This window comes from Theropithecus gelada, chromosome 11 (genome assembly GCF_003255815.1).
Source record: "Theropithecus gelada isolate Dixy chromosome 11, Tgel_1.0, whole genome shotgun sequence".
Classification (NCBI taxonomy): domain Eukaryota; kingdom Metazoa; phylum Chordata; class Mammalia; order Primates; family Cercopithecidae; genus Theropithecus; species Theropithecus gelada.
The window spans coordinates 54,535,215-54,556,045 of record NC_037679.1 but is presented as its reverse complement, the minus strand read 5'-3'; the positions used below and the strand labels follow the sequence as shown (position 1 = coordinate 54,556,045).

The window sequence follows — 20,831 nt, the reverse complement described above, 5'->3', positions numbered from 1 at the left end:
AATATAAACTCTAGACTCTACATTTTGCTTTTCAACTGGTACCACAAAGCTTGTCCTGTGATACAAGAAAATTTCTACATCTGCTGTAATTTATTTAGTAAAACAGCAATATGTTACTCTTCTACTACATATAACAATGCCTCTTGTAACACACTGTTCCAATCTTGGTAGATATTTCTATTGGACTGCAGGTTCCAGTTGAAGAGCACTACCTTAAGAGAGTTAAAAGAAACTCATTCTTTATAACCATCTCCATTTCAGCTCTCAAAGAGAATGAACAACACCTGCTTTTACCTACCTTTCCAAGTTTTCTGCTGAACTAAGGAAAAGTAAAAACTGTAACTCCCTCAAGTTATAGTACTTGCAAATTATTATTATTATTATTTTTGCTATATTTGTAGCTATAAATCACCCTTCATGCTCATGTCTCAACTTTGCTTCTTTTTTCTAGCTAGGACACAAGCCAACAACCACAATGGTACACGAATGAAGCTTGCTAATCACCGAGACCTTTCTTGGTATAATTTCTAAACTTACTCATTCAGTAATGCTTTCAGATGGAGCTGCAAGCTACGTACTGCTGTGTGAACATTATTCAGTTCTCTTGACTTCTGTTGAGTTTTGGATAAACACTGTGGTACTGACTGGTGCTGAGTTTCAAAGTACCGATAGAACTCATAGCTGCGCTTAAGCTCTTCCAAACAGGCAGAATGAGCGTGAGGTAGACCTTGAGTCACATCAGATAAGATACGATGAGGCAGAAGTGCTGGAGTAAGTAAGGGCCCAGGAGGTGAACTGGCTGTAGAAAGTAATAGGGCTAACCGTCTGAAGAACTCTGAACTCTGTGCCACCCAGAGTTGGAACAAAACCTAAAGAAAAAAGAAAAAAGGACTAGATCAATAACAAATATTGGTCAGTGTTCAAAGCAAACTATAAATTTGTTTATCTTAACTTCTGGTTTAAATTTTGCACTTTATCCTAAATAATAAATATAACTGAGCTTAAACTACCTTAAGATGAGCCAAGAATATGATTTCAAATTATGTATGTGGGAACCTGTTATTCCAATACAGCAGGTAACATCAATATATAATTTACTACAGTTCTGTCCTAGATGGGAAGTGTTGATGGAATGAGATACTTTAGTAAAAGTGAATCTTCACTCATTATTTAAAAAAAATTTTCACACAGAAAAGAAGACAGTAGGACTAGTGGATATATATATATTTCTCCAAAGAAATGAGTCACATGGATCAAAAGCTTGGGTTTCAAAATAAGACTATTACCTTGCCCTATGAATTAACTAAGAAATTAACATAAAAATCAGTCCAGGGCTAGGCGCAGTGGCTCACGTCAGTAATCTCAGCATTTTCGGAGGTGGAGGCGGGGAGATCACTTGAGGTCAGGAGTTTGAGACCAGCCTGGCCAACATGGTGAAACCTCGTCTCTACTAAAAATATAAAATTCAGCCAGACATAGTGGTGGTGGTGTGTGTTTGCAATCTCAGCTACTTGGGAGGTTGAGGCAGGAAAATCATTTGATCTTGGGAGGCAGACGTTACGGTGAGCTAAGATGGTGCCACTGCACTCCAGCCTGGGTGACACAGCAAGACTCCATCCAAAAAAAAAAAAAAAATCCATTAAATACTCCAGGAATGTCTGACATGAGAAATTGCAAAACCTATTATTTTAATTAATTAATTAATTAATTTTTGCCATAGAGTCTTGCTCTGTTGCCCAGGCTACAGTGCCCAATGGCATGATCATAGCTTACAGAAATCTCTAACTCCTGGGCTCAAGTGATCCTCCTGCCTCAGCCTCCTGAGTAGCTAGAAACACAGGCATGTACCACCATACTCAGCTAATATTTAAGTTTTAGAGATGGGGTCTCAGTATGTTGCCAGGATAAATCCCATTCTTCTTCTTCTTTTTTTTCTAAAAGCAGTCTGAATATGTTCATAGGCCCATTCCTGAGATACATCCTGAATCCTTGCAGCAAAACATTTCTCCAGATACAGTCATATTCAAGATGAGGACAATATCTCCGAAACAAATGCATGAGGAAACAATGTAGTATGAAACAAGAGGTAGCAGGCAATAAAAAGAGGATGAAACCACTTTTGGTAATTTAGATTCCAATTATTCACAACCATGAAAATAGACATTATTTAGATGGTTTTATTAAATGAATTTTAAAATTATGCCAATAATGAATTAAGGTAATTTCACGTAAATCTACTTTACCATTAACTTGTTTATTTTATTTTTTTAAAGTGAGCAAGGCCAGATTTCCTAGTTGCTACAGATGCGATATCTAGGGATTCTTGACTTACAAGTTTACTTGCAAGTCTTCTTATTCAACTATTAAATTTTATGATTACAATGATTTTTATTATTTTATTTGTTCATTCAGAAATGATTTCTTGAGCACCCACAAGGTGCCAGGCACTGTTCTAGGTGCACATAAACAGCAGAGAGCAAAAATGAAGAGTCTCTACTCCGATGGAGCTACAAGTAGAGGGGCACAGATAATAATCTACAAGTAAAAGATACTATTTCCCTTTTGCTATAATGATTGTCCAGGAAGAAAAAGATAGTGTTTCTTGGTTGATGGGAAAAATACAGCAAAGAAGGGGAATAGTGTGTGTGTGTGTGTGTGTGTATGTGTGTGTACACATATGAAAGAGGTGGAGAGAGACAGCAGGAAGGAGAGAGGAGAAAGGGGTGGCTGGGGAGGTCTCTAAAAGTGTCACCTAAAGGAAGTGAGCCATGAGATCATCATCAAGGAAGAGAGTTCTAGGGAGCAGGAAGTCAAGTGCAAAGTACTGTTGTGGGAGCACACAGGGCAGATCATGGAACAAGAAGTTCAGTATGGCTGGGGCCAGGTAAACAATGGGGAGCCACTGAAGGGTTCTGAGCAGAAGCGTGACATAATCTGATTTATGCATTAACAGGCCCATACTGGCTGCTGAGTTGAGAGATTACAGGAAAATGAGAGTACAAGCAGAGAAACCAGTAAGGAAGTTACTGCAATACTCCAGGTTAGCATTAATGAGACCACAGTGGTCAGCGGTAGAAGGTGAGCAGCAGATGGACTCTGGATCCATTGTGAAAGTAGAACCAACACAGTCTCTTGACTGATTGGTACTGAGAGAATAAGAGCTAACAAGGATGATTCCAGCATGCTGGGTCAAGATAACTGCAAGAATCAAGTTGGAACAGCTTACTGCGGCTTTTAAAAAGACTAAAGGCCAGGAGCAGTGGCTCCCACCTGTAATCCCAGCACTTTGGGAGGCTAAGGTGGGAGGACTGCTTGAGGCCAGTAGTTGGGAGACCAGCCTGGGAAACATAGTGAGACCCCTGTCTCTACAAAATATTTTCTTAAAAATTAGCCAGGCATGGTGGCATGTAACTGATGTCCCAGTTACTTGGGAGGCTAAGGTGGGAGGATAGCTTGAGCCCAGGAGTTCAGGGTTACAGTGAGCCACGATTGCACCACTGCGCACCAACTGCACGACTGAGCAAGACTTTGTCTCTAAAGACTAATTTATTATCCAACCACTGTCACATTATCCATTTAAACCAAAACTCAGAAATATGTATTTCTTTTTTCCTTGGATAAGGAGATAACCATAGCCAATAGGTAAACAGAAAATTTGATTTAAAGCATTTCACAATGTGTGCATTTATTTTTCTAGAGCAGGAAACATATGACTTTATAAATTTTAAAAACTGGTTAAAAACTTAAAGGAAAAGAGAGGGATAAGGACTCCGTTCTAGGGACTGATTGAGTATCCCTAATCCAAAAATTTGAAATGAAATCCCAAATGCTCCAAAATTTGAAACTTTTTGAACACCAACATGGCAGTTAAAGGAAATGCTCACTGGAACATTTCAAATTTCAAATTTTCGGATTAGGGATGCTCAACCTCAATGAGTAATTCAAATATTCCAAAATCTGAAAAAATCCAAAATCCAAAACACTTCTAGTCTCAAGCATTTTGGATAAGAAATATTTAACCTGTATTTCATTTATGTCTCCTCAGGCTACAATTCTACAATTCAGAGGTTGCTTTTCTTTCCAAAGGTGCAATACTTGCTATCACAAAACTTTCCTGAGGGAAGATATGTTAACAATAAAAAATAAATCCAAAATGTATTTTCTTTAGAGGGGGCAACGCACTTTTAAAAATTTAACTTACAAAATCTATTTTTAAATTTCTTATCTGAATAACGATACAGTGGCAACTACAGAAGGGGACAATACACAGTTTTTGAACATTACAGGGGTTTTCAACAGTTTGCAAAGTCTATAGAGCTCCTCAAGATAAGGCTCCTTGCAGAGCCTGATAAATGCGGTAACTGTAACACAATTATTGAGTTTGGTTACAGGTTAGTTATAGGTAAAAATAAAAGAAATACAAAAATACTATTTTTTTTTTTTTTTTTTTTTGAGGCGGAGTCTCACTCTGTCACCCAGGCTGGAGTGCAGTGGCCGGATCTCAGCTCACTGCAAGCTCCGCCTCCCGGGTTGACGCCATTCTCCGGCCTCAGCCTCCCGAGTAGCTGGGACTACAGGCGCCCGCCACCTCGCCCGGCTAGTTTTTTGTATTTCTTAATAGAGACGGGGTTTCACCGTGTTAGCCAGGATGGTCTCGATCTCCTGACCTCGTGATCCGCCCGTCTCGGCCTCCCAAAGTGCTGGGATTACAGGCTTGAGCCACCGCGCCCGGCCCAAAAATACTATTATACTTTGATTTGTAAAACACTGAGTGAGCAAAAAGAATCCAGCTATAATCATTGTTGGAAGGCAAGATGGGGATACAGCAACAGAGAACAAGTCTCACATTTCAGAGCAGGTCATATCAGATAGAATTTTAAAAATCAGCTAACATTTATTAATTGCTTACCCTACACCAGGCATTGAACTGACAAACATCTAATCCTTTGGAGGCAAGCATTGCAATTATCCCATTTTAATAAACACAGAAACAATGATTTGCTCGGGACCACACAGTAGTCAAATAATGGAGCTAGAGTGAAACCTGGAAAATCTGACTCCACAGGGTCCACAACTTCTCTTTGCTGCCTGTACTTAAGCTAGAGTACGATTCAGGATTTAATACACTTTTAAAAACAGTACATCAACAGCATAAAGAAAAAAATCTCCAAGGCATCTTGATGAGTTAACAAAAAGTAATTTAAAAGGAAATGAAATACTATAACTCTTTCTCCAAGTCCTTCTTAAAGAATAACAGCTATTGGGCCGGGCGCGGTGGCTCACGCCTGTAATCCCAGCACTTTGGGAGGCCGAGGCGGGTGGATCACAAGGTCAGGAGATTGAGACCATGGTGAAACCCCGTCTCTACTAAAAATAGAAAAAATTAGCCGGGCGCAGCGGCGGGCGCCTGTAGTCCCAGCTACTCGGGAGGCTGAGGCAGGAGAATGGCGTGAACCCGGGAGGCGGAGCTTGCAGTGAGCCGAGATTGCGCCACTGCACTCCAGCCTGGGCAACAGAGCAAGACTCCGTCTCAAAAAAAAAAAAAAAAAAAAAGAATAACAGCTATTACCATTTGGGGGTACCCGTTATATGACAAGCCCTGTTTGAGGTATTTAATATGTCTTCTCATTTAATCTAACACCTTATAAGGCAGGGATGGCAACTCCTTTTCACAGGTGACGTAAGTTTAAAGAATAACTTATTCAAAGGCAAATGGCTAGTCAGTCAGGGCTAAAATATAAACCTAGGTCTGCTCAATTTTCCACATTAAGAATCTCTTAAATTGTCCTTTGAAAAAATATTTATTTTCCTTAAAGAACAAAGCATGGTTAGGATATTAAATTTGAAAGAGGGTGAAATTACCTATAGTCCCACCACCCCAAAGAGTAGCTATATATATCTTGGTATTTTCTCCTCATTTTTTTTTTTAAACAGGGTTGTGGCCATATTGCATATACACTTATGTATCCTGATTGTTTCACTGCCAACAGATGTTTCTCCAAGTTTTTACAGAATTTTCACGAGCAAGCTGTAGCTGCTACACAATGGTTCACCATGTGGCTCTGGCATGACTCACGCAGCCACTCCTCTATTTTTGAACTTTCAGGCAGTGTTCCATTGTGCACTATTATAAACACAAAGTGAATAAGCAACTTGGTATATAAAGCTTGACTATGTTTAGAATAATTTCCTGCAGTTTGTAGAAGAGGAATTACAAATTCAAAGGATAAATCATTTAAAAGGCTCTTTACATGTCAAGTTGCATTCTGAAACAAATAACTTTAGAGAACTGAGGAAAGTACTGCAGCAGCGTAAGTAAGAAATGGTGGCTGGGACTAGGATGGTGGGGCTGCGGGGTTGGATATAGAAAAAAGTGGATGGGTTTAAAATACATTTTCAAGGTATAAGTAAGAATCTGCTAACAGACTGGATGTGAGTGGGCAAAAAGAGGGACAAGAAAGATGGTGTCCAGGTTTCTAGTTTAAGTTTTGAGGTACCATTTATTGAGATGGGTTAAAATGGGAGTAAGAATAGGTCAAAGCAAATTTTAAGCAGGAGAGAAAGAAAACAAACAAGATAATTAAAACATTTATGTTGATTTAGAAAATGTAAAAGATACGGAAGTCAATACAGTCTCAAAACAAAATGGATCTGATAAATGCTAACAATACTTGCACTAATTTTCATGGTATCAAGGGAAATTTTAAAAACTAAAAACAAAGAAACATCTAAAGAGAGTTTACTAAACACTTAATAGGAACTTAAGACATTTGGATCAATGTCTTAAAAATACTACTGGAGGTTGGGTGAGGTGGCTCATGCCTGTTATCCCAGCACTTTGGGAGGCTGATGTGGGCAAATCGTTTGAGCTCAGGAGTTTGAGACCAGCCTGGGCAACATGGCGAATCCCTGTCTCTACAAAAAATACAAAAATTAGTTAGGTGTGGTGGTGTGTACCTGTAGTTCCAGCTACTCGGGAGGCTGAGGTAAGAGGATCACTGAACCTGGGGAGGTTGAGGCTGCAGTGAGCTGTGACTAAGTCATACTGTACTCCAGCCTGGGTGACAGTGAGACTCTGACTCAAAACAAAAACAAAAAAATTTGTTTCCAATGTTGGCTGCTATGGTAATGTCATGAACATACTTTGGGTATATCTTTGGTTACTTTCTGAGATAAATCTGTAAGGGCAAATTAAAATTGCTAGAATAAAGCAATTTTGCTTCTTATACCTGTATGAAGATTGGTATTCAATGCTAAAGTGAACCAGTTTATACTTTCACCACTGGTCTGTGTGAGGTCTCCCTGAATTTTCAATGATAATGAAATTACCAACTTTCAATATCCTTGGCAAAATGGTCAGCTTATTATTTTTATTTGTGTTCTTTCATTACTAAAATGAAAAATTTGTATCATATTTATTGGCCATTTGTATTTCTTCTTTTCTTGTTTTTCCTTTTTAGGCTAGTCAAATGAAGTAGCGGGAGTGAGGAAGGAACAAAGAAATCTGTAACTGGTTGTGATCAATTCGTTGTAAAATACAACCTCACTGGGACTAGCCTGTGTTTCTTTTTTTGTGAACTGTCAGTTCAGCCAAATGTAACCTTTCATGTGGCTTTTAATGTATGAAAAAAAATCTTAAGAATTTTGGAGATAACACATTAGCCATGTTTGTTGAAACAAATGGCTAGTTATAAAATCACTCATATTGGCCTCCAATTAAAGTAAATTCACTTATCTCCAAACTCTAATTTAAGGCATTTCTTTAAGCATTTTAAGTATTTGGAGATCAAAATCTAAGGATCTCCTCTTCCAATCCATAATAAAGATTATGCTCTCAGCACTTAAAGACAGTGTTACAAACATCACCAGTGCATTTATGATGATGGCGTGCAGCAAACAATGAGGGGAACAGGCGCACCATTTACATTCAGAAAGCATAGACACAATCCAAGTGCATCTATCTTTTCTTCAGCCCTTCCCTTCCACAGATGGATTACCTTCAATGCAGGCAGGCTGAAGCCATCTGTAAAGTTATGTGCTTCCTCTTCTGAAATCTGCTCTTCACTAAGTCCAAGGCCCAGCTCCTTAAAAGGCACCACACAGATGTAGTTGGTTACATTGTCACTCTCAGAGTTCAGAGGGTAGGTTAAATTAGGTTAAGGCAATCAACAAAGCCTTTTCATGAAAGCATAAAAGATACAGTGAAATTGTCCTACATCACATTTACTAATCTTTATTCTGAACTTTTGGGTGAGGAGATTTACAGCAGTTTTTAAACAAAAATTAATTTTAAATATCTAATATATTAACATAATACCTCAGATATCTTGGATACTTGTGGATACAATTTTTAATGTCTAAAAAATTAAAAGTTCAACTCTTCAAAAGGGTTACAGTGATGTTATTTATTCATTTTTTTGAGACGGAGTCTTGCTTTGTCACCCAGACTGGAGTGCAGTGGCACCAGCTTGGCTCACTGCCACCTTAGCCTTTCAGGTTCAAGCAATTCTCCTACCTCAGCCTCTCAAGTAGCTGGGATTACAGGCATGCGCCACCACACCCAGCTGATTTTTGCATTTTTTTCTAGGGACGGTGTTTTGCCATGTTGTCCAGGCTGGTCTCGAACTCCTGGCCTCAAGTGATCTCCCCGCCTCAGCCTCCCAAAGTGCTGGGATTACAGGTGTGAGTCACTGCGCCCGGCCCCGTTATTTTTGACACCTACCATTTGAAGCTGTATTGAGCACTTTATTGTGTCATGGTTCAGGGTCCTCACTATGCTACAGTAAATACCCTTTTCCTCTCAGTCTGCATACTGCAGGACATTATTAGTTGAACGTTATCTGAAATACACAGACTGATATAAGTGGCACCAGGCCTGTCCTATCTAGCTTGTTTGACAAAGATTACTGTTAGGTTTCCTCTGCCCTCATCCTTACAGACACATCAAAATCAATAATGATTTTCCCTTTGTTTCTCTAAATAATTACATCCATATAATAATTGATCGTGAACCATTTTTGTATTTCTAGCATATTCCTATTTGGTTATATTATAATAATCTTTTGATACAATCCAATATTAAATTTATAAATATTCCATTTAAACATTTTGTATCTCCATTTATGAGACTGGCCTACATTCTTTGTAATAAAACTGGTTTTTATTCTTTGTAATACAACATGTTTTGGTATTGAGATATTTTCATAAATAAAATGATATAGGGAAACTTTCTAACCTTTCCTATAGTCTGAAATTTTTTTTAAACTATAAAACTATCTGGATCTGGTAGTTAAAAAATTTTAAATTCACTTTGCTTTTGAATAGGTAATATATTCACAGGATTCAAAATTCATGAGGTATTAAGGGATACAGCAAAAACTACTTTCCACCTCTATGCCTTAGCCATGTAGTTCCACTATTCAAATGCAAAGGCAATTCCTTTTACCAGTACCTTCCAAGATTTTTTATGTATACATACATAAAAGCAAATTCAAATATAAATGTGTATCTGGAGATATGTAGGTATATACGCATGCATGTACACAAACACATACATACATATTTATCCCTGTAGAAACACACAGTCCCTTTTATGCACAAATTGAAGGATACGATAAATACCGATCCATGTACTTTCTGATTTTTTTTCACTTAATATAACTTGGAGATCCACAGTAGAGCACTAAGAACTCTATCATTGTTTTTTAAAAATAGTTTCATATTTTCCATTGTCTACATATAAACCAGGTGTTTTCTTTTTAAAATTGAGTATTCTTTATCCCATGTCCAATCTCTTCAAGTTTTAAAATTCTTCCTAGGTCAATTTTGCAGATTTTTATTTTGATAAGAAATGAGGCTGGGCTCAGTGGCTCATGCCTATAATCCCAGCAATGTGGGATCCCTTGAGTCCAGGTGTTCGAGACCAACCTGGGCAAAATGGTGAAACCCTGTCTCTAAAAAATGCAAAAAAACTAACCAGGTTTGGTAGCATGTGCCTTGGTCCCAGCTACTCGGAAGGCTAAGGCAGGAGGATCGCATGAGAATGAGACTACAGTGAGCCGTGATCATGCCACCACACTCTAGTCTGGGTGACAGAGTGAGACACTATCTCAAAAGAAATGAAAAGAACCATTTTCCCCTACATGTTTAAAGTTGTTGCTGTGGAGCTGCATACATAACATCCCCTCTTCCGTTATTTTAATGTCTTCTATATCCATGGTTACCACTGTGTTCTCATTACTAATCTTGTATATTTCTGCTCTTTACTTTGATCAGGCAAACAAGGGTTTACATATCTTACTGGTCTTCTTAAAATGATTGGTGGATTCTTTTTTAGTTAAATTTATTAAGGTTTCTTATATGGAGAATATGATCTGGCCCCTGGCTACCTCTGAGTTTCATTTCATACTCTAACCTCCAACTTCCTGTGCTCAACTCATGATGGTCTTCTTTCTATACTCCAATCATGCTAAATTCATTCCTGCCACAAGATCTTTCTACTCACTGGTCTATCTAACTGGCATACTCTTCCTCCAGATCTTTCCATTATGCAAACCTCAGTTTAAATGCCAGCTCCTCAAAAAGGCCTTCTCTTACCATCTAATAAAAAGCAGCACTCCACCAATCATTCTCTACCCTATTCCCCTGTTTCTTTTTCTTCATAATAACTGTTTTATCTGAAGAATCGCATCTGTCCATTTATTATTTTATTTTAGTTTATTTTAGACAGGCTCTCACTCTGTTGCCCAGGCTGGAGTGCAGTGGCACAAACACAGCTCACTGTAGCCTTGACCTTTTGGGCTCAAGGAATCCTGCTGTCTCAGCCTCCCAAATAGCTGGGACTGCAGGTGTGTGCCACCATGCAGCTAATTAAAAACAATTTTTTTTTTAAATTTTTTTTTTTAGAGACAGGGTCTCACTATATTGCTCAGGCTGGTCTCAAATTCCTGGGTTCAAGCAATCCTCCTACCTCAGCCTCCGAAAGTGCTGGGGTTACTGGCATGAGCCACCACACCAAGTCCATCTTTTATTGATTATTTCATCTACTAGAAGGTAAGCTCCACGAGAATAAGGATCTTGTCTATCTTATTCACTGCTAGGTCCCCAGTTTCTAGAAAAATGACTGGCACAAAGAACTCATATAATGTGTAGTCTTTGATAGGCTAACCCTATCACTCCCTAACCCACACTGAACTACAAGCTCCATAAGGCAGGGATCATGTCTATTATGTTTACCACTGTACGTCTAGTGATGAGCATATTGTGCGGCAGTCTGTGCTCAAAAAATACTGACTGAATGACCAACAGTTCACATGCCACACTGTCATCTCTCTATTTCTTTCCATGTGTTTTTGCTTCCTTCTACCTGGAATGCAGACTCTTATCCTCATGGCCAACTTCTATTCATTCTCGGAAGCTCAACTTAGATGTCACCTCCCTGAAAGCCTTCTCTGACCCCATAAACTGAGTATGTTGCCCTGCTATGTTGGAAGGCACCCATGGCACTTATATCAAATTATGAATACTGATTTCTCTATTGATCACATTCAAAAGTCTTTAGAAGTAGGTAGTACATATTTTTACTCAGTTTTCCTAGCACTTGGAAGAATGGTTGACCTATAGCAGGCCAGCATTTAGGCAATGGGGGAATAAAATGGACAAGTTCTTGATAAAAATTAAAATGCTTTTTCTCCATTTCATTTATATATATATATCTCTAGATATATATATCTAGATATATATATCTAGACCTATAAGTTTTGACCTATAAGATATATATATCTAGATATATCAGTTTTGTCCATATAAGATATATATCTTATATGGATATATATCTAGAGATAAATATGAAATTTCCAAATATAGAGAGAGAGAAAGAGAAAAATGGTTTCAAGTCATAAGTTCTACAGTCAAGACACAACTTCATCTGTTATTAGTTCTATGATACTGCACAAGTAACTTAACCTCTATTTTAGTTTTCTCATAAAATGGAGACAAGAAAATCTAGCTATAAAGGTTTGTATAAGGACATGATAGAACATAAAGCTCCCTGTAAACTTTGAGTATTATATTTATCAGTGCTATAATACGCAGCATCCTGAAGTGGCAAAGTTGTCTTTTTGCCTTCTATTTAGTCAGGATTTAACTTATCTATATGTCTTTACTAAAATAAAGCTCTTATATGCCTTTTTTTTCTGGCTATTAGAACTAATTTCCTATTTTAATAAATTTAAGTGACAGACTTTACTGTCATACAGTCTTTGGGTGCTTACTATATGGTAGATGATGTCTGATCACTTTACATGCATTAACTCATTTGATCCTAACAAAAATCCAATAAGGAAGATGATGTTATTATTGCCATTTTAAACATGACTAAAGCAAGGTACAGAGAGGTTAAGAAACTTGTTTAAGGTCACTTAGGGAGTAACTGATACAGTCAGTGTTTGAACTTAGCCATTCTTCTCCTAGAACCTGCTTTTTTGAAAAGGGAAGGATTTCCAGTTGCCAGTTTATTAACATGCCATGATGCAAATCTGCCATGTTGAGAAATTTGTTTAAAATATCAGATCTAGCAAAGCCAGGCTCTTCTGACTTCATTCTTTGGATGAGTAAAGGAAGAGACTTCCAAGTTTTTTCCTTGTTTAAAAAGCAGCCACACAAGAACAGAACTTTCTTCCTGTCTGTTATTGTCATTCCCCCAGGAATGCATTTCCAGTTTTAACATAGAAGTAATGATGGAAATTAGTTTCAAAATAGGCAATCTCAGTTTACAGTAAACATTCAGAAGATACAACTATAATACCTGTATTCAGGACTCCAGAAACATTGCTTAGTTTCATATGTAAACAGAAAAGGATATTTTTTCAGCATATATAGGGTAGCTAGCCTTGCTGCTTGGAAGTTGGCTCTTAGAGTTCGGTAGACAGCTTTCCGAAGACCGATGAGATGCTGACTTGGATGCTGTCCAGCTTTATTAAATGGGCAAGCAGCACTGACCCTGTCAAGCAAACTTGAAAAGTAAAATGTGATACAACTGTACAGGTGTCCTAAAGTTTTTGTTTCCTAAATCCACAATTCTATTAAATGTAGAAAACAAATTCCTCTATCATTATCTTTACTAGAAAATGATTATGTCAACTCAGGTCTCATAAAATAGTCATTTCTGTGAATATATATATGCATATATATAGACAGCCACTTAAAAAAAAAGACAAAAAATTAAAATCTCAAAGAGTAAAGGCTTCCTCTGATGTGGGGAAACAATGGATTTTGGCTGAGATATAACAGAAATGTAGAAATATTTATTAAGAATTCACATCTTTTTTACATAGACACTATGCTTGCTAAAATATATTGGAGAAAAGCTACTTTATATTCAGTTTTCAAAACCTATATCCACAGGAAGTATGAAGACCTTAATTATAAACACTTTCAAATTATTAATATACATTTACATATGTTCATTACATATGTTCACTGATCATATTTTGGTCACTTGTACAGAAAAAATACTATATAGAAATACTTTCTGTACATTCATAAAAGTAGGGTAAAATTACTTACCCACCTGCTGCCACTGGCACTTACCTACTCAAAATGAAGTAGGGAACGTGGAAAGATAACAGGACCAGTGGCCAACAGGGGAATGCAAGTAGAAAGGCAAAGTAAGGGTTACTACATAGTAGCACAGCTACTCTCAAAGCTGTTCAAGAGGAAGCACATTTCATGGCACTTCCCATAAGATTAATGGGAAGTACCTAATTTGTAACAATGACATATAATATATTACATTTCATAACTTATAGTATGCATGAGTAAATACCTGGTTATCAGATAAATTTTTTCACCTAACCAGTAATCTTTCCCAACAGTAAAACAAAATACTGGCATTTGTAAATTCCTTATTCTATAACCACAAAGCTATAAAACAAGACACCTAATTCAAAACTTTAAAAATGTTAAGCCATACTAAAATGTATTCAGGTATTACAAATCTATAAAAAGCAAATTTTAAAAAATCTATAAAAAGCAGAGGATGATGACTGACAGGCTTATGTTAAGATAAGGGAATGAAGGCAAAAAAGGTTTCAATTATTTGTGAGAGAGGACAATTTGAGGCAGAAACAAAACAGCATTCATGATTTCAATATATGGCACTACTGCTTGTGCTCCATTATACTAAATCAGTTTTAAAAACTGTCTAATTTTGAAAATGTCTAAAAAATTATGATTCAAGATTTATTATTCCTCATTTTTCAACCCATTATACAGACAAAGGAAGCACAATTTCTTCCAATACTTCTTCTCCCCGTCTGTCATCTGAACGGGTAGAAGTCATAATCTGGAGGTAAATCAAGTCTAACTGGCCCACTTTACCTCTTCATGCAAATTCCATGGGGACAGATAAAGTTGGAAAATGACACAAGGCACAGAATCCTCTATATACGCCTAACCATTAGTTGAACACAAAGCCACTTTGTTTAACCAGTCATTCCTCTCAATAAAATACAAAGGAACTATTATGTATTTTAAGCGTGATTTTTAAAAACTTTTTAAAAATTTGACACTCAAACAACTTAAAAAAGTGCTATCCTTTAAGTCAATAAGAAGCAGACTTCAACTAATGGAAGGACAAAAATCAGTAGATGCTAAGGACTTTTATACTTTTTTTTTTTTTTTTTTGAGACTAAGTCTGTTGCCCAGCCTAGACAGAATCTGTTGTCTCCAGTTCTGTTGCCCAAGCTGGAATGCAGTAGCATAATCTTGGCTCACTACAGCCTCAACCTCCTGGGGTTGAAGTGATCCTCACGCCTCAGCCTCCCGAGTAGCTGGGATTACAGGTGTGTGCCACCACATCTGGCTAATTTTTTATTATTTGTAGAGATGGGGTCTCGCTAGATTGCCTAGGGTAGTCTTGAACTCCTGGGCTCAAGTGATCCTCATGCCTCGACCTCCCAAAGTGCTGGGATTACAGGTGTGAGACACCACGCCTGGCTGCCTTTTATACTTTGAGAAGAAAGAGAAATTATAAAATCCATCTTATGTCTTGGGATTGTGTGTAGAACACAAGAAAGTAAAGAACAAGATAACTACTGGGATTCTTCCATTTCTCTGTTCCATGATTTTCTAGAAACAGTGAAGACTGTGTAGTGTTCTAGAGCAGAACAGAGTGAAGGATGCGATGGCTACCAGAGGTTCTTCACTCCCTCTTTTCATGATTTTCTAGATACAACTAATTAAGAGCCATGAATGTTCCTCACCATATGCTTACTTTCTCCCACCTATAGATTGTAAAAGTTATATAGGTTATATAAATTATTAAATATACTAGCACACAACTGTCATCTGGTAGTGTTTGGCAGGTGTCCAGTGTACTGCAAGCTGGGTTTAGAATCAGATAGAATGGATATGAATATTTACCATTTATCATTCTATGCCTTCAGTTGTATGCAAAAGTGACTAGCACAGTATATGGAATATACTTGGTGCTCAATAAATGTAACCTTCCCTCTAATAATAGACTAAGCAGCCAGTATATCCTATAGCTTAATATACTTACAGCTAGATTGGTGAATATTTAATTTCTTGTGAGAATGGAAAACATCATTATTTGCATGATACTCTGAGAATTTCGGTGCTGTAATATCTGCTAATATTTATCTAAACAGTTATTAGCACAAATCAAGAGTTTTCAAAATGCATTTATAGCAGATATGTCTATCATAAAGAAGGCATTTGAAACGGAGTAATGGGAGCAAGCATTTACTGGGTAACTACTGCATGTTAGGTTCAGTATTAGACACTCTCTATATATTATCTCATATAATCACATGGTAATATACAGAAATAATCAGGATCTCCAAAGTACTTTAGTTCCTCAAAGCAGATAACAGAATCATACTAGATAGTAAATCTAGCACATAATGTATTTATTCCTTCACTTAGCAATTAATTGACTTTAGTAAGTACTAAAGAGAAAAGCACTTTTTTCCTATAAATGCAACATAGAAATGAAAATAGGTAATAAATATTCTCCTTTACGGAGTAGAAAATAATCATTTAAGCAACAAAATAAAAAATGAACTCACAGTGTAAATCCTCTGGAAATCACTTCGGTTTCTTGAATGAGACGTAAAGCTTTTCTCACAAGGTTAGTAAAAGCTCGGCTGTTTGTGGCCATATCTTCCAAATGAATACTGTATTTTTTTAGGGTCACTTGTAGTTTGGCTGTCCTCCATAATCTCAAAGCTCTTATGACCAGATACACAAATAGAATAACTCCCCATACCAGCCAGGAAGACACAATCCACCAAGTAGGAAGCATAATGAGCAAGCTAATGAAGGCAAATAGCATTGAGAGATCCCTGGGAACAAGAAAGGAAGAAAATGATATGCATCAGATTAGAGAAAGAAAGATGAGTTACTTTAATCAGTAAAAACAAAATTTAAATTTAGGTTTACTAAACAAATAAAATGCTAGTTTCTTTGTAACGCATAACTTAAAAAAATATGACATTTAAGAAGGTGATGTGAAAGATTTTCAAAATACCTCGCAACTAGATAATAGTGCTTAGGTATTAACATCCGAGCTGATAAGTTTAGGTAAGAAAACAGGTGTCTTCTGGAATCACATAAAGCTGATTTCACAAAAGAAACTCAAAATTATCTGTAGGTGGTGACTGAATGCTGGGCAGAACCAACAAAAGGCCTCTACACTTCCTACATATACAGAATCTGGAGCTAGAAATACCACCTGTTGCCTGCAGGATAAAATCAAACTTCATTAGCTCAGTCTACAAAATCCTTCAGAAGTTGGCCCAGGTCATGTCTTGAGTCAGATCAGCATCCCAGCCCTCAACTCCAAGCATTGTAAACCAGAAAATCTCTTCCTTCTCTTTCCTTTTTGCCTGGTGTCATCTTATATTTAATACCACAATCCTATTCGTTCAAACCTTCCTCTGACACCAAGTCTTCTGTGAAGATTTTACCAAAAGTTTGAAACAGTTACTTTTAATTTGAGCCAACCCCTCTTCTGTGACCCCAAAGAAATTGCTACATTTCTCTTTATGACATTAATAAAAATGATAATAAATATAACAATAGGCATCTTCTGAAACCACTTTTTAAAAAATATAAGATATGGAATCCTTAACCTAAAAAGCAAATTAGAGATTTTAAAACACAATTTTATAGATTTAAAAGTAAAAATACTATTTCAGAGATATTATAAATCCCTTTTCCTAAAATCAAACTTTATTTGCATAGAGACACATACTATATCAAGAATATGTACACATTTTTCCAATTAGAAATGATACACACTTGATGAGTAATTGTTTGAATAAAGTCCTCTAATTTTAAATAATCATCATTAATTTGGAATATACATACTTACACACAGACCATGATATGGACAAGGTTTGTACTTTTATATCGCTTTAATTGAAATAAAAATATGCACACATTTTTAAATTCATATCAATTACAAGTCTAACAGACTAAAATACATCTTTAAAGCAATGAATACTTTGGTGAAAATGTGTATATATAAGAAAGAGGCGGCCAGGCACAGTGGCTCATGCCTGTAATCTCAGCACTTTGAGAGGCACAGGTGGGAGGACCACTTGAGCCCAGGAGTTCGAGATCAGCCTGGGCAACACAGTGGGACCCCTTCTCTACAAAAAATTAAAAAATTAGCTGGGTGTGGTGGCATGTACCCGTAGTCCCAGCTATACAGGAGGCTGAGGTGGAAGGATCACTTGAGCAGGCTGCAGCAAGCCGAGATCACGCCACTGCACTCCAGCCTGGGTGACAAAGCAGGACCTTGTCTCACAAAAAAAAAAAAAAAAAAGAAAAGAAAGAGGGGAGTATAAGGGGGATGTGTCTGAGAATATCTGAAAAACATCAGCAATATTTGAAAAGAGTTATAATCATATTGCAAAGAAAATCACACACAATTTCTTATTAATATTTGCCCTGGCCAGGTGCAGGGCTCGCACCTGTAATCCCAGCACTTTGGGAGGCTAAGGCAGGCAGATCACTTGAGTACAGGAGTTCAAGACCAGCCTGGGCAACATGGCAAAACCCTGTCTCTGCAAAAACTACAAAAATTAGCCAGCTGTGGTGGCATGCTCCTATAGTACCAGGTACTTAGGAGGCTAGGGTGGGAGGATCACTTGAGTCTAGGAGGCCAAGGCTGCAGTGAGCCAACATCACACCACTGTGCTCCAGCCTAAGCAACAGAGTGAGACCATGTCTCAAAAAATAAGTAAATAAATAAATATTTGCTCTAATTTCCTTTAGAATCCTTTACTTTTTAGATAATACTGGTAATACCATAAAGCAAAATCTCATCATATATTTTTATATATTAATAGTAAACTCTAAAATCATTTATAGGTCTCATAGTTGCCTGGTTATATTTGTGGGTAAAGGAAACTTAGTAAAGTAGCAAATTCTTAAAAACCTATAGTTCCTTCTATCAGCTCCTTAAATTCTCATATTTTTGAAGGATAAGATGCTTCACTTCTTCATGATCATATCTGAGTGACTGGAGAGTGAAGCATTTGTCAGTGTGACAGGGAAGACATAAATACAGAACTTTAAGGCCAATGAATGTAACTGCCTATATAACTTGAACAGTTTGAGCAGTGATTTAGTGTACTTCTTGATTCATTCCTCCCTTCTATGCCAAATTTAATAAAGCACTTTAATAGGAAGAAGAAATCAATAATTCTTTATATATAATCCCTTTTTGCTACACATTCTTTTTTTTTCTTTTAACAGATTATTGCCTGGGACTTCTGCTCTAGACCCAAATAGTTCAAGAGGTTGAAAAGTTTTAGGATGGTCTGAATCATCAAATCATGTTCCCTGTTATCTTTTCTCAGCCAACACAGCCAGAATCAACTGCCTACCTCCATGTCCCATCCTATTCTTGGTGTCTCTACAATATAGTTATGATAAAACCTATTAATTATAAAGAAACATAAAGAAGGATAGGCTTGCATGCACATATGTGCATAGGTGTATGAGTAAAAGAAATTCTTTTTTATTCCCCTTAGAGACAGGGTCTCGCTTTGTTGCTCAGGCTGGAGTGCAGTGGTGTGATCATGACTCACTGCACTCTGCAACTGCTGGGCTCAAGCAATCCTTCCACATCAGTATCTTAAGGAGCTAGGTCTACAGACATATGCCACCATACGCGAACACATTTTTTTATGTTTTGTAGAGATGGGGTTTTGCTATGTTGCCCAAGCTGGTCTCAAACTCTTGGCCTTAAGCAATCCTACCACTTCAGCCTCCCAAAGTGTTGGGATTACAGGCATAAGCCACTACACCTGGCAGAGTAACTTTTTGGCACTTGTTATACCCATTTGCTAGGTTGCTGGACACAGAACTAATTTTAGTGAGTTGGAAGTATATAATAACCAAATTGGATTTTTTTCCCTAGCTTCACTTTAAATGGTATTTATTTTAGAAAGGTACTTCCCCCCCCATATTGTTACTTTAATTGTACTGCTAAATGTATAGAATGTTTATGCCTTTACAATGGAGAGCATGAGGATGGGTTTCCTCTGCTAATACTCTATATGTAAGCAGTCAAAGAATAGGTGTTTTCTGGACAGTACCAAATATTAGGGGTTGCCAGGGAGCAAAGTGTTGGAAGGTGTCCATTTTCCTGTTGTTGAGATTGCCCTGCAGACAGGATACTGGGATCAAGTAGCTCAATCAGCTCCACATCCTCTTGTAACAGGACTTCCTGTTGCAGGATGGTATGTAATGAGTCGAGTCGGAATCCAATATCCTTGCCATTAAAATACCAGAAGAGAGGTATTAACACATATATAATATTGCATTAAACGCTAAACTCCTAATGTACTAATAAAATTTAGTGGTGTTTATTTTCAGAAGATACTTCAAGAAGAAACAACAGTCCAATCTACCTTCAGTATGATAGATGAGTTTTATTTTCACTGTAAATGTGAAACAATAAAGATTGAGGTAGACATTATTGAGCCATCAGATGTAAAATATAAATTTTTAATAACAAGATGAAAAGTAATTACAGATTAACAAACCTGTCTAGTTAAGCCTAATTGATTAAATTGCTAGGGCACAACATGGAAAATATAATCCTATAACATTAAAGATGCTGTCCCTGAAGCTGTAACAATACAGTCAATATTTAAGAATTTTATTAGCAGGATCAAGGCCTCCTAAAAATGGATATTCAGATATTTAAAAATACACTATTAAGGAATGCAATGTAAAATCACACTAACATTTGCATAGCATTTTATAGTTTACAAAACGCCTTCACATATACCAGCTCATTTATTTCTCCCTCTCTTCTTTCTATTCATCTATCAAAGAATACCTTCCATAAGCCAGGCACCAGGCTTGACACAGAAGACACAAAATGAACAAGATATATTCTTAAAGAGTTCATAGTTTAATGAAGAGACCTGAAAAGTAAACAGTTGCAATATAACATGCAAAGGAGCGTGATGAAATACACCTAGAGTACTATGAAAATGGCATAGAGGGACCAAGCCTGTAATGAAGTCAGAGAAAGTAAAAGAGGTGAAGCCTGAGCTAAGTTTTAAAGGATGAACAAGAATTAACCAAAGGAGTTGGAGAAGTGGGACGGTACAGGATAAAAGCCTTTCTAATTTGGGGAACTGTGAGTTGTCGGTACTAGATGATATTATTAATAGATTGTGCACAGAGCGCACATGGTAGAGAGGTGAGAAATGAGGTAGCACTCTTAGGGCTGACAGGTGAATTCTCACGGTAACCCTGTGATGTACCTTATCATCCTCCTC

General features: G+C 37.1%; 1 protein-coding gene across 6 annotated transcripts in view; it reads right to left on the bottom strand.

Annotated features, from left to right (window-relative positions):
* VEZT (vezatin, adherens junctions transmembrane protein) overlaps positions 1 to 20,831 on the bottom strand; it is an 80,562-nt gene that overhangs the window by 18,158 nt on the left and 41,573 nt on the right. For 4 of the 6 annotated variants that reach the window (XM_025401334.1, XM_025401333.1, XM_025401331.1 and 1 more), the window contains 5 exons: positions 19,635 to 19,810; positions 16,092 to 16,367; positions 12,863 to 13,012; positions 7,998 to 8,145; positions 538 to 869 (listed from right to left, as the gene is read on the bottom strand). In XM_025401334.1, coding sequence (XP_025257119.1) covers positions 538 to 869; positions 7,998 to 8,145; positions 12,863 to 13,012; positions 16,092 to 16,367; positions 19,635 to 19,810 — 1,082 coding nt within the window. The remainder of the gene's footprint in view (positions 1 to 537; positions 870 to 7,997; positions 8,146 to 12,862; positions 13,013 to 16,091; positions 16,368 to 19,634; positions 19,811 to 20,831) is intronic. The other 2 variants (XM_025401332.1, XM_025401336.1) reach the window with 1 other exon arrangement.